Source organism: Psittacula echo, assembly GCF_963264785.1.
Source record: "Psittacula echo genome assembly, chromosome: 4".
NCBI lineage: Eukaryota > Metazoa > Chordata > Aves > Psittaciformes > Psittacidae > Psittacula > Psittacula echo.
Genome location: NC_137738.1, coordinates 37,609,470 through 37,622,607, shown reverse-complemented (window position 1 = coordinate 37,622,607; position 13,138 = coordinate 37,609,470). Strand labels below are relative to the sequence as shown.

At 41.3% G+C, this 13,138-nt stretch overlaps 1 protein-coding gene across 1 annotated transcript in view; it reads right to left on the bottom strand.

Moving 5' to 3' along the window:
* The window catches only part of UTRN (utrophin), a 404,863-nt gene that overhangs the window by 88,605 nt on the left and 303,120 nt on the right, over positions 1-13,138 (bottom strand). Inside the window, exon 61 of the mRNA XM_080615656.1 lies at positions 1,194-1,323. Coding sequence (XP_080471782.1) covers positions 1,194-1,323 — 130 coding nt within the window. The remainder of the gene's footprint in view (positions 1-1,193; positions 1,324-13,138) is intronic.

Here is a 13,138-nt window from a genome sequence, read left to right as displayed (position 1 = left end):
TTGCAAAACAAGAATTTATGATGCAACTCATTTTCTGAAGTCTGCTTTTGCTCTTTCAGACAGCACTGACTCAATCACTTATATCAACCCCTGCTAGAAAATTAAGATTTTACACTAATAACATTTTATGGATTGGCATAATTTGTGTTGGGTTGTTCTATGGCTTTTGAGAGGAGAATCTGTGACTTCAAACTTTTGTGTGAAAAAATGAGAAAATATAAACCAAACATTGCTTATTTTTCAACTGCAGGGTTGCTTGTGATTTAGACCAAAACATTAGAAATGCAATGTATCAAATAAGTCTGAGAGTAAAGACAAATCATTTTTTTGGGAGTCAGGAGTTCAAAAAGGAAGTAGTAAGATACAGTATAGCAGCTAAGGTACAAGAACTAATCACAGGGAAAAATGACTCATTTGCTTTAATCAGCAGCTATTCAAACTTTATCTACAAAGCTGAATTAGGGAATATGAAACCACATTTGCAAGGAAGTAATAGAAAGTACAGATGCAGGAAAGATCAGTAGTTTCCACTGAAGAAACTTTAAAAGTTTGCTATGGAGATGTATAGAAAGATGTATAGAAAGATGTATGAAGGAAAAAAAGCCCTAACTCCTGATACAAGCAGCTATAGCATAATCTTGCAAAATTATAGAGAACAGTAAATTATTCACGTCTTACAGCAACTGATATTGTTGTAAAAATAGATTACTACCTTTACCAAGAACAATTCTTATGTAATTGAAAGTAAGATTTTATAATGTTGTAGCTTATATCAGAAACATAATTCTAGGAGTTAATTACGCAGATATTTGGCATATTTTTCTATTTTTTGGTTATGAGGGTGGGGGAAAATTATGTAATTGTATGTGCATCCTTCAACTACTATTCTGATTACACTTAAGGTGCATATGTTATCCTATTAAGAAAAAGGAAAAGACAGAAATAATGACTTTAGTGTTTTGAATCAAAAATTGGAAAAGGAAATTCAGATTTTTCTATTTGTTCCATTAAAATGTGAGCACATGTAAAGCAGAGTATGTTTTGAGGCTAAATCTTTGAAATAAAAGCAATCAAGATGTGACTTGGAACATTCGGAAGTCTAACCAAATAATCAGGATATCAGATATGTACTACAGACATGTAAGTCCTTTTTCTCTTGTTTTAACCATTTCCAAAAGTAAGTATTTTCTGACCTGTTTTGGAATGCAAGCTCCTTCTTGGTTCCTCAGGCCCCTCAATTGGTTGATCAGCAAGGAAAACTCGTGCCTGGTCCACAGCATTGAGAATGATTTGCTCTTTATCCTTCAGTTCACGCCTCAGTGCCTTTTGGGAAGGAAAAGAAGAATGCCATTTGTAACGTGATCTTGTAAACAACAGATACCATACCATTTTCTCTGTTTTCACCTCTCTGACCAGATCTATGAATAAGTAATAACCAACATGTCATTTAGAATGCAAGATGAAATGTAAATTTTACAAAACAGAAATGGCAATGAATTAATTAAGACTAGAAGGGTAATTTTTACAGAATTGACTTAAAGAACTCAACACAAGAAAGATGGTGATGGCAGGTTTCAAAAACACATAACAGAAACTACTACATTTAACTTCTAAAAAAAGAAAAGTAAAACTAAAGGGTTTATTGCTATGAACAGGACTGCTAATATATCCTAGATTACGACAACACACTTTTTTCTTTCTTGGCAGCTGGAATAACATAAAATTCCATCTACTGAAACTACAGAAGACAATTTTACAACTGCTAGAAATAACTGCAAAAGTATTTTACGTTCCTTTGAAAACACTTCCTCTTATTTGTGTCCTCTATTTAATATGTTTAAAACTTAGAAGATACATAACTAGAACTTCTATGATGATAATAAGTTGAAAAAAAAAAAAATCCTTCAAATTAGACAAAAATATTTTGAGCCTTATTATGCAGAAACAATTGAGCCATATATATATATAAATAATTTTTTATATATATATAAATTCTTTAAGATATTTTCATGGTATTTGAAATTTTGAAATTCATTTCAGGTATTTTTTCTCCAGCAATTATGACTTTTTTTTAAAGGGTTAAGTGTAACCACCCTTTTTAAAAACAAACATTTGGGCAGAGAAGAGATTCAGAGCAGCCCTGTGGAGAAGGACTTGGGGGTGTTGGTCGATGAGAAAATGAACATGAGCTGGCTTCAGTGTGCGCTCGCAGCCCAGAAAGCCCAACCTCATAGCCTTTTATGAGGAAATAACATTGTGGATGGATGATGGCAGAGCAGTGGATGTGGTCTACCTTGACTTCAGCAAAGCATTTGACACAGTCTCCCACAGCATCCTCATAGCTAAATTGAGGAAGTGTGGCCTGGATGATCAGGTAGTGAGGTGGACTGCGAACTGGCTGAAGGACAGAAGCCAGAGAGTTGTAGTCTATGGGGCGGAGTCTAGTTGGAGGCCTGTATCTAGTGGAGTGCCTCAAGGGTCAGTATTGGGACCAGTATTATTTAATATATTCATCAGTGATTTAGATGAGGGAATTGAGTGTACTGTCAGCAAGTTTGCTGATGACACTAAGCTGGGAGGAGTGGCTGACACGCCAGAAGGCTGTGCTGCGATCCAGCAGGACCTGGACAGGCTGGAGAGTTGGGCAGGGAATAACTTGATGAAATATAACAAGGGAAAGTGTAGAGTCCTGCATCTGGGCAGGAACAACCCCAGGTTCCAGTATAGGTTGGGGAACGACCTGTTAGAGAGCAGTGTAGGGGAGAGGGACCTGGGGGTCCTAGTGGACGGCAGGATGACCATGAGCCAACACTGTGCCCTTGTGGCCAAGAAGGCCAATGGCATCCTGGGGTGTATTAGAAGGGCGGTGGTCAGTAGGTCGAGAGAGGTCCTCCTTCCCCTCTACTCTGCCCTGATGAGACCGCATCTGGAATATTGTGTCCAGTTCTGGGCCCCTCAGTTCAAGAAGGACAGGGACCTGCTGGAGAGAGTCCAGCGCAGGGCAACTAAGATGATTAAGGGAGTGGAGCATCTCCCTTATGAGGAAAGGCTGAGGGAGCTGGGTCTCTATAGTTTGGAGAAGAGGAGACTGCGGGGGGACCTTATTAGTGTATATAAATATATAAAGGGGGAGTGTCATGAGGATGGAGCCAGGCTCTTCTCAATGGCAAACAATGATAGGACAAGGGGTAATGGGTACAAACTGGAACACAAGAGGTTCCACTTAAACTTGAGAAGAAACTTCTTCTCAGTGAGGGTGACGGAACACTGGAACAGGCTGCCCAGGGAGGTTGTGGAGTCTCCTTCTCTGGAGACATTCAAAACCCGCCTGGACACATTCCTATGTAACCTTATCTAGGTGTTCCTGCTCTGGCAGGGGGATTGGACTAGATGATCTTTTGAGGTCCCTTCCAATCTCTAACATACTGTGATACTGTGATACTGTGAAAGCCAACCGTATCCTGAGCTGCATCAAGAGGAGTGTGACCAGCAGGTCGAAGGAGGTGATCCTGTCCCTCTACTCTGCTCTCGTGAGACCTCACTTGGAGTATTGTGTGCAGTTCTGGTGTCCTCAACATAAAAAGGACATGGAACTGTTGGAACAAGTCCAGAGGAGGGCCACGAGGATGATCAGGGGACTGGAGCACCTCCCGTATGAAGACAGGCTGAGAAAGTTGGGGCTGTTGAGCCTGGAGAAGAGAAGGCTGCATGGAGACCTCATAGCAGCCTTCCAGTATCTAAAGGGGGCCTACAAGGATGCTGGGGAGGGACTATTCATCAGGGACTGTAGTGACAGGACAAGGGGTAACGGGTTCAAACTTAAACAGGGGAAGTTTAGATTGGATATAAGGAAGAAATTCTTTACTGAGAGGGTGGTGAGGCACTGGAATGGGTTGCCCAGGGAGGCTGTGAATGCTCCATCCTTGGCGGTGTTCAAGGCCAGGTTGGATGAGGCCTTGGGTGACATGGTTTAGTGTGGGGTGTCCCTGCCCATGTCAGGGGGGTTGGAACTAAATGATCTTAAGGTCCTTTCCAACCCTAACTATTCTATGATTCTATGATTCGATGATTCTAGGTAGTAGCCTATAATGTTTCCTACAGGCCATTTTCTTCCATTCAGGTTTTTTTAAGTTTAAATCTGTCCCACCTAGAAAGAAGCTGGTTTGCGTCTTTACTTTGTATTACCTTCTACCAACAGAAACACAAAGGAAGGTACTTTAACTATTATTAAAATTATATGCTTAATTTTTCCAATAATTTTTTTTTTTAGATCTCATTACAAAATCAAGGCTTATTTTGTTAACACAACCTGCTCAGGCCCCATTCCAGCTTAAGAAAAGGAGTTCGTCAGTGTTCACAACATTATACAACAAAATGAGTGATTTCCACTACAGAAAACTGTTGAAAAAGTTACTATGAATGTCTCATAAATGCCACTTTCTCTCTCTCACCAGTATGTCTCTTACTGCCACAAACACAAAACCCACTTACCTCTTGACTTCAGCTTAGCAGTAGGAAAAATGTTATCCCCCCCACCTTCTTTCCTGCTTTATTCCTTTATTCTCCTTATCTTCCCAAATCCTTCAATTCCTTCTCACTTTAATTCTGCTCCAAATTAAATAAAAAACCAAAACTAACATTAACTACTCACTGAAAATACACTAGCCACTGAAAATACACTAGCCTCCATTATATTTAGGAACTTGCATTATAAAGTCATATCTTCAGTAACCACTGTTTTTATACAAATAACCCTTTTCAGAACAGTGTTCTCTCTACATGCTTTTATATAGCAATAATAAAAATAAATCAACTAAGCCCTATTCTATGCAGAATTCAGTATATACTATGTTTAATAAGAAACAAAAAATGCAATTTAAAACGAAGCCCTGCTTTGTAAAAACAGTATTTTTTTTACAGAAACTGAAGTATTGTAAAAGTAACATTCCTGAAGAATCCCTGCAAATCAGCACAGTATGTATCAATATTTTAATTTCACATAGCATACGTCAGAATAAGACTCTTCAAAATCATCCATAATTTACAAATCATGAAAACATTCTCTCTACAGGAATCTATCTCAGGGCAGGAGGAGGACAGGAAGCCACTATCACTACTGTGCAATTAAGGCTCAAAAATTTCCCATTTTAAAGACTTTTGGTTAGTAATGTCTGTCTGAATGTATCATTAAAATACAAGCAAAATCTTGAATTTCAAAGATGTTGCCAGAAACAGAGAGGATTGATAACTTCAGTGTGAAGTAGGAAATCTTTCTAGAAGTACTTCTTTTTTCCCCTCTCCTGTTTACCTTCACATAGGGTGTTCATCAGTTTCTCCTGATCACCCTCAATAAAACTTCTATCATGTTTGACCTAAGAGACCTTGTATTTAATTCTTTATATCCCTGCCACTGAAATTGTTCAAATTGAGGCTGACAACACAAAGAATTTAAGACTTTGGCCCCTCATCAACTCTAAGTCATCCATGGCATTCTTTATTAACTTATCCTGACAAAAGAAGTCTTTCAGAATGAAAGAAATCTTGTACATGAAATCATAATACTGAAGTGATTTAGTAGTAAATAAGAGTATTTTGAGCACACCATAGACTTTCTACATTATGCTTTATATTTTTTTTTCTTATGCCACAGATGCAAAAATAATTTCTGAAACATCCACTCAGACTTGCATAACTTTATTCTTTGTTTCTTAGCAAAATTCAATATATTTCTCTGTCTCTTTCTGCCACTAAACAAAAACAGCAATGAAAGTACATGCTGTGAGAATACCCAAATATATCAACAATACTCTCCTGTCCTTCCAGGCAAACCTCTCTGCAACAGAACAAAAAAGAAACCTACTTATAAATCTAATCTTGAGCTCAAATATCACCTGTCTTGAGTGAACTGAAGAAAGATTTCATTGGAAAAAAAAATCACATCTACAAGAACACTACAGACTAAAAGTGATAAAAACCCAGCAAAGAACATAAAAGCTGCAAGACTGAATTTGATTATCATATTACAGATTTGTATATAATAAGAAATGCAATAACATATTTTGGTGTTTTATTTAGTTTTGCAAGATATCTCCCCAACGCCACTCAGAATGGGTGCACACCTTTTTTTGTCATTAAGGACGAAAATCGTTAAAACATTCGTAGAGCTTTGAGCATAGCACATGTTCTGCTAGAGGGAGAATTCTTTCCCTGTAGCTAGCTATACTTTTCAGGGAGAAAATTAGGAGAACATTAATACTAGAGTTTTGGCATAGATTAAATAAATAATAAGTGATGATATGGCAAAAGACTTGAGGGGCATCTGAAAACTTGTCACTGAAACTGCCTATTAATAAGGTAAACTCATGAATGCTAGTATTTATTTGAGCCCTGCTGGGCATGCAGATGAGAAATGAAAACGTGAACACTGAGCACAGAGATAGATAATTATTTTTTCCCACATAATGCTACTTCATATTTATAAAAGTACAATGATATTTTAAAGCTATACCGATCATACAAAAACAGGTTGTATGTAACCTTGGCAGTAATTCATACCACCCTATTTATACTACAAGTCTAAATTAGGTAATGGTTTAAAATACAAGCTTCACTTCCATCAGTAATCCAATAGGTGACAGACGACCATATGCAACATCTACACTTCCAGAAGTTCTATACATTTGCAAATAAGCCAGGACATGGATTTTAGATTCCTGGAGAAGCCAACGCTAATTTTAGACATTCTTGATTGTTATAAAAGAAGCAGAAAACCTTGGAAACCTAAAATCTGGTGAGCTGATGCAGTGTCAACACAAACAGTTTTCAGAGCTGACCTTAAATAACACCAGCCAAGAATAATTAAAAAAATCCTCCTCTGAGACTTGAAAGAATTCTTCCACTGGCAGATGGACAAGAGCTCACAAAACTACACTCTTGAAATGTTTTATTCATCATCACACAAAGCAACAACTATGAACAGCATCACAGAATTCATTTTGCAGTTATGAGGGACATCCTTCAAGTTAATTGACTACGGCAGAGTAACCCAGGGCCCCACTAACACAATCCTCTCAAGGGAGAGAACAAAAAGTGTTAGGTCCCTGATTTACAACCATTAGCCAATTATTTACACTCTATATCTATTTGTTCCTCTTTTAGTAACTATGAAACATATTTTTCCCATTATAACTTTGGAAATTATATACCATTTATTCTGTTATGCAAAGTTAATCTAAACCATTTGCCCTCTTTTCAGTGGAGATGCTTATGATTTCTAATATAAAAACAAACTTCTCACAAGCTAACATTTTTTAACTTAGCATCTGAATTTATAGACAAGGGATTTGCCTAAACCAAGGCCTTCCAAAATGTGTTGGAAATGCTTTGTAGCTACAGCCTTTTTCACTCCTGAAGAATTAGAAAGCTAGAGAAACTTTTGGTATTCATGAATTATTTACACTGTTTAGTGTATCCTGTAAGCACCTATTTCCTTCAACTGTATCTTAAAATTACTTTCAGGCATAGTAAGTGGGCTTCCAAAATTATGCAATGTTGATTTACAGCCTTTTTTTTCTCTTTTGAATTGTACAGGCTTGCATAGAATAATTCAAGGCATAGATCAGCTTAATAGTTCCAACAGATGAAGGCAAAGCTAATTTCAAAGAAGACACATGGGATGTTTCTTAAAACCAGAACATATTTAAATCAGTTCTTATTATGCACTCTTTCAAGGAAGTAAAGATGCACATTACTGTAACTCATATCAGTTTATCACATTGTAGCTTTATGTGCCAACCAGCAGCTCCTGTAGCATTTAATTAGTCATCTTTATTCTGCACCTGGAGCTTGGAAAACTGTTACTTTTATACACTCAAATGAAATTTTTTAAATCATCTGCTGCATTTAATAGAATGGGGAGAATAAGTTGGATGACTGAGAAAACCTGAAGAATGGAAAGAGGGATTTTTTTATAAAGGTCAGAGATCAAAGTTGTGACAAAGTCTCTACCGGCTGCCTGCATCATTAAAGAATCAACTAGAAAGAAAATAAGTGTAGCATGTTTAAAATCTGCTCCTTCATGACAAACACTATTTAATATAACATATATACAAAAAATTTCAAAAGTGAGTATTCTGGTCTCTGGACTCATCTCTATAATAAAGTCAGCTTTATAATGTATCTACCCCAGCTGATACAGAATATAATCAAATAAAGAGAAATATTTCATTTGAGATCATAGAATCATAGAATAGTTAGGGTTGGAAAGGACCTTAAGATCATTTAGTTCCAACCCCCTGCCGTGGGCAGGGACACCTCACATTAAACTGTACCACTCAAGGCTCTGTCCAACCTGGCTTTGAACACCGGCAGGGATTGCCCATTTACAGCTTCCCTGTGCAACCCATTCCAGTGCCTCACCACCCCTACAGTAAAGAACTACCTCCTTATATCCAACCTAAACTTCCCCTGTTTAAGTTTGAACCCGTTACCCCTTGTTCTCTCACTACAGTCCCTGATGAATAGTCCCTCCCCAGCATCCTTGTAGGCCCCCTTCAGATACTGGAAGGCTGCTATGAGGTCTCCATGCAGCCTTCTCTTCTCCAGGCTCAACAGCCCCAACTTTCTCAGCCTGTCTTCATACGGGAGGTGCTCCAGTCCCCTGATCATCCTCGTGGCCCTCCTCTGGACTTGTTCCAACAGTTCCATGTCCTTTTTATGTTGAGGACACCAGAACTGCACACAATACTCCAAGTGAGGTCTCACGAGAGCAGAGTAGAGGGACAGGATCACCTCCTTCGACCTGCTGGTCACGCTCCTCTTGATGCAGCCCAGGATACGGTTGGCTTTCTGGGCTGTGAGCACACACTGAAGCCACTCATGTTCATTTTCTCATCGACCAACACCCCCAAGTCCTTCTCCACAGGGCTGCTCTGAATCTCTTCTCTGCCCAACCTGTAGCCGTGCCTGGGATTGCTCCGACCCAGGTGTAGGACCTTGCACTTGGCATGGTTAAACTTCATACGGTTGGCATCAGCCCACCTCACAAGCGTGTCAAGGTCCCTCTGGATGGCATTCCTTTCCTCCAGTGTATCAACTGAACCACACAGCTTGGTGTCATCGGCAAACTTGCTGAGGGCGCACTCAATCCCACTGTCCATGTCACCAACAAAGATGTTGAACAAGATTGGTCCCAACACCGATCCCTGAAGAACACCACTCATTACTGGTCTCCAGCTGGACATTGAGCCATTGACCACAACTCTTTGCATGCAGCCATCCAGCCAGTTCTTTATCCACCGAGTGGTCCACCCATCAAATTGATGTCTCTCCAATTTAGAGACAAGGATGTCATGTGGGACAGTGTCAAAGGCTTTGCACAAATCCAGGTAGATGACGTCAACTGCTCTGCCCCTGTCCATCAGTTCTGTAGCCCCATCATAGAAGGCCACCAAATTGGTCAGGCAGGATTTCTCCTTAGTGAAGCCATGCTGGCTGTCACCAAGCATCTTGTTGTTTTTCATGTGTCTTAGCATGCCTTCCAGAAGAATCTGCTCCAAGATTTTGCCAGGCACAGAGGTGAGACTGACTGGTCTGTAGTTCCCTGGGTCATCCATTTTCCCCTTCTCGAAAATTGGGATTATATTTCCCTTTTTCCAGTCGTTGGGAACTTCACCTGATTGCCATGATTTTTCAAATATGATGGCCAGTGGCTTAGCAACTTCATTCGGCAGCTCCTTCAGGACCTGCGGATGGATTTCCTCAGGTCCCATAGACTTGTGTACATTTAGGTTCTTAAGATGGTCTCGAACCAGATCCTCTTCTACAATGTGCCTAGGGTCTTCATTCTCACAGTCCCTGAGTCTACCTTCCAAGACTTGGGTGGAGTAGTCAGAGCCTTTGCCAGTGAAGACCGAGGCAAAGAAGTCATTAAGAACCTCAGCCTTCTCCAAATCCAGGGTAGCCAGTTCTCCCGATAGCTTCTGAAGAGGGCCCACGTTGTCCCTAGTGTCTTTTATTTGCAATGTACCTATAGAATCTCTTCCTGTTATCCTTAACATCCCTAGCCAAGTTCAATTCTAACTGGGCCTTAGCTTTCCTAACCTGGTCCCTAGCTTCCCGGACAACATCCCTGTATTCTTCCCAGGCTGCCTGTCCTTGCTTCCACCTTCTCTAAGCCTCTTTTTTCCTTCAAAGTTTCCTCAGCAGCTCCATCCAAGGAGGTCTCCTGGCCCTCCTGCTGCACTTCCTTCTAGTTGGGATGCAACACTCCTGAGCTTGCAGTAGGTGATCCTTGCATATCAACCAGCAGTCTTGGGCCCCCCTGCCCTCTAGGGCTATATCCCATGGAACCTTACTAAGCAGCTTCCTGAAGAGGTCAAAGTCTGCTCTCTTGAAGTCCAGGGCAGTGAGCTTGCTGCACGCTCTTCTCACTGTCCTGAGCATCTCAAATTCGACCATCTCATGATCTCTGCATCCAAGGCTGCCCTGGAGCGTCACGTTTCCAACCAGCCCTTCCCTGTTGATGAGCACGAGGTCAAGCATGGCACCTCTCCTTGTCGGCTCCTCTATTACTTGCAGGAGGAAGTTGCCTTCCAGACAATCGAGAAATCTCCTGGATTGCTTGTGCCAGGGCGTACCGTCGCTCCAAAAGATATCAGGATGGTTGAAGTCCCCCATGAGGGCAAGGGCCTGCGAACGTGAACCTGTTCCTATCTGTCTACAGAGTGCTTCATTCACACAGTCCTCTTGATCAGGCGGTCTGTAACAGATCCCCACAGTAATGTCTCCCATCGCTGTTCTCCCTTTAACCCTGACCCACAAACTCTCTGTTGACTGCTCACCTGTCCCCAGACAGAGTTCCATACTCTCCAGCCTATCCCTAACATAAATAGCAACTCCCCCTCCCCGTCTGCCAGGCCTGTCCTTTCTAAAGAGCCTGTAACCTTCCATTCCAACACTCCAGTCGTAGGAGCCATCCCACCATGTTTCTGTGATGCCTATTATATCATACCCCCATAGACGTGCACATCTCTAATTCCTCTTGTTTGTTCCCCGTACTATGGGCATTTGTATAGAGGCATCTGAGCCGAGCTCCAAATGAAGCCGGCTCATTGGCTGGAGTGGCTGGAATATAGCTACATTGCTCTGAGCATTTATTATAGGTGCTGGCAACTGACTGGGTGTGCTGGGATGGAACGATGCCCTCCTCCCCCAACACATCTAGTTTAAAGCTTTCTTGACCAGCCTGGCAAGCCTCCTACCAAAATTGCTCTTCCCCTTCTTTGTCAGAGCAGCTCCACCAGCCCCCAGCAGACCTGGCCTACTAAATTGAGTCCCATATTCTAGATACCCAAACCCCTGACTATGGTACTACCCTTCTAACCATTTATTAACCTGGTCAATCCTCCTAGCCTTTTTAAGGTCCTCCCCTTTATCCTGGAGAACTGACGAAAAGACCATCTGAGCTCCAGAGCCCCTAACCACCTCTCCCAGGGCTCTGTAGTCCTTCTTTATATTCTTTGGGCTACCGCTATCTATATCACTAGCACCCACATGGATCACTAGAAGTGGGTAATAGTATGTGGGACTTACTAGAGCACGCAGCCTCTCTGCAACATCCCTGATCCCTGCCCCTGGTAGGCAACACACCTCCCTTGAGACTGGGTCAGGCTGACAGATGACTGCCTCTGTTCCTTTCAAAGTAGAGTCCCCTACCACTATGACCCATTGCTTTTTCCTGGCAGCACCAGTAGTGATCTTCTTTACCAGTCCATCAGCCGGTTGTTTATGGTGCAAGTGTGTTTCCTCATTAGCCCCTGCAGAACTACAAAGTAGTTCTGGGTGAGGACAATAGATTTAGGAGGAAGCTCTTTGCTTTTAATTGTCCTCTTCCTCCTTTTTTTGTTGTTACTATTTCCCAGCTTCCTGGGTTAACAGCCTCCTTCTTTCCCCCATGAGCTACAGTGGATGCTTGAGGCCCCTGTGCAGTTTGGGCCTGGAGCAAGCAGTCACTAGAATCATAGAATAGTTAGGGTTGGAAAGGACCTTAAGATCATCTAGTTCCAACCCCCCTGACATGGGCAGGGACACCTCACACTAAACCATGCCACCCAAGGCCTCATCCAACCTGGCCTTGAACACCGCCAAGGATGGCCAGTCCTGCTTCCTCACTCCACATTTACCTTTTATTGCTTCATACTTATCTATGTGGCAAGAGAAATAATGGAGAAAAATGGTGCCTAATATAATCATTAACACTTGGGGATATAGAGATGCATGCAGCACATGGGACCCAATCCTACATGTTCTGATAATTGGTGACAAACAGTGACCAACACCAGAATAAGGAAAGGAAGGCAAAAGTCAGAGTGGAAAAAAAGGAAGCCGTTTGCCTCCATAATAAATATATATTGAGTATGTTATAGAATCATCATAGAATTACAGAATGGTTTGGGTTGGAAGGGATCTTAAGGATCATCTAGTTCCAACCCCTCTGCCATGGGCAGGGACACCTTCCACTAGATCAGGTTGCTCAAAATCCCCTTCAATCTGGGCTTGAACATCTTCAAGGATGGGGCAGCCACAACTTCTTTTGGCAACCAGTGGTCTTACCATCCTCAAATGGACACAGTTCCCATGCTTTTCCACCAAGGATGGAGGGAGCTCAGATATGCCCCTGCATCCACGTAAGTGAGGTTCATACAGGTACAGACCTGAAAGCTGGAGGATTATTTTTTGTTCAAATAAAAGAACTTCCAACAGAAGTCTAAGTTTTGTAGGTTTATTCCACATCACTTTCACAAGACTTCTCAAAAAGGACCAAAGACAACTGGGTGGCAAAGGCTGCATTTTTGTAAGTTGTCTCAGTTTATCATTTATCACTGTTGCTGTAGCGGCAATACAGACTGTCCAAACAAGGTGGCAACTACAATGGTTCAATGTGAGAGTAGACCTGGAAGTCATCTCCAAGGTAAATTCCTTTTTTGCCTACATGCACAGGGAAACTAAACTAATAATTTTCCTTCCCAGTCTGGTCTATGGATGAGTGCATGTGCTCATGGGTATTCACCAAAATATCACCCACCTCTGTATATGCATTAACAGATATGAATTACATGAAATAAGCATCTATATCTAA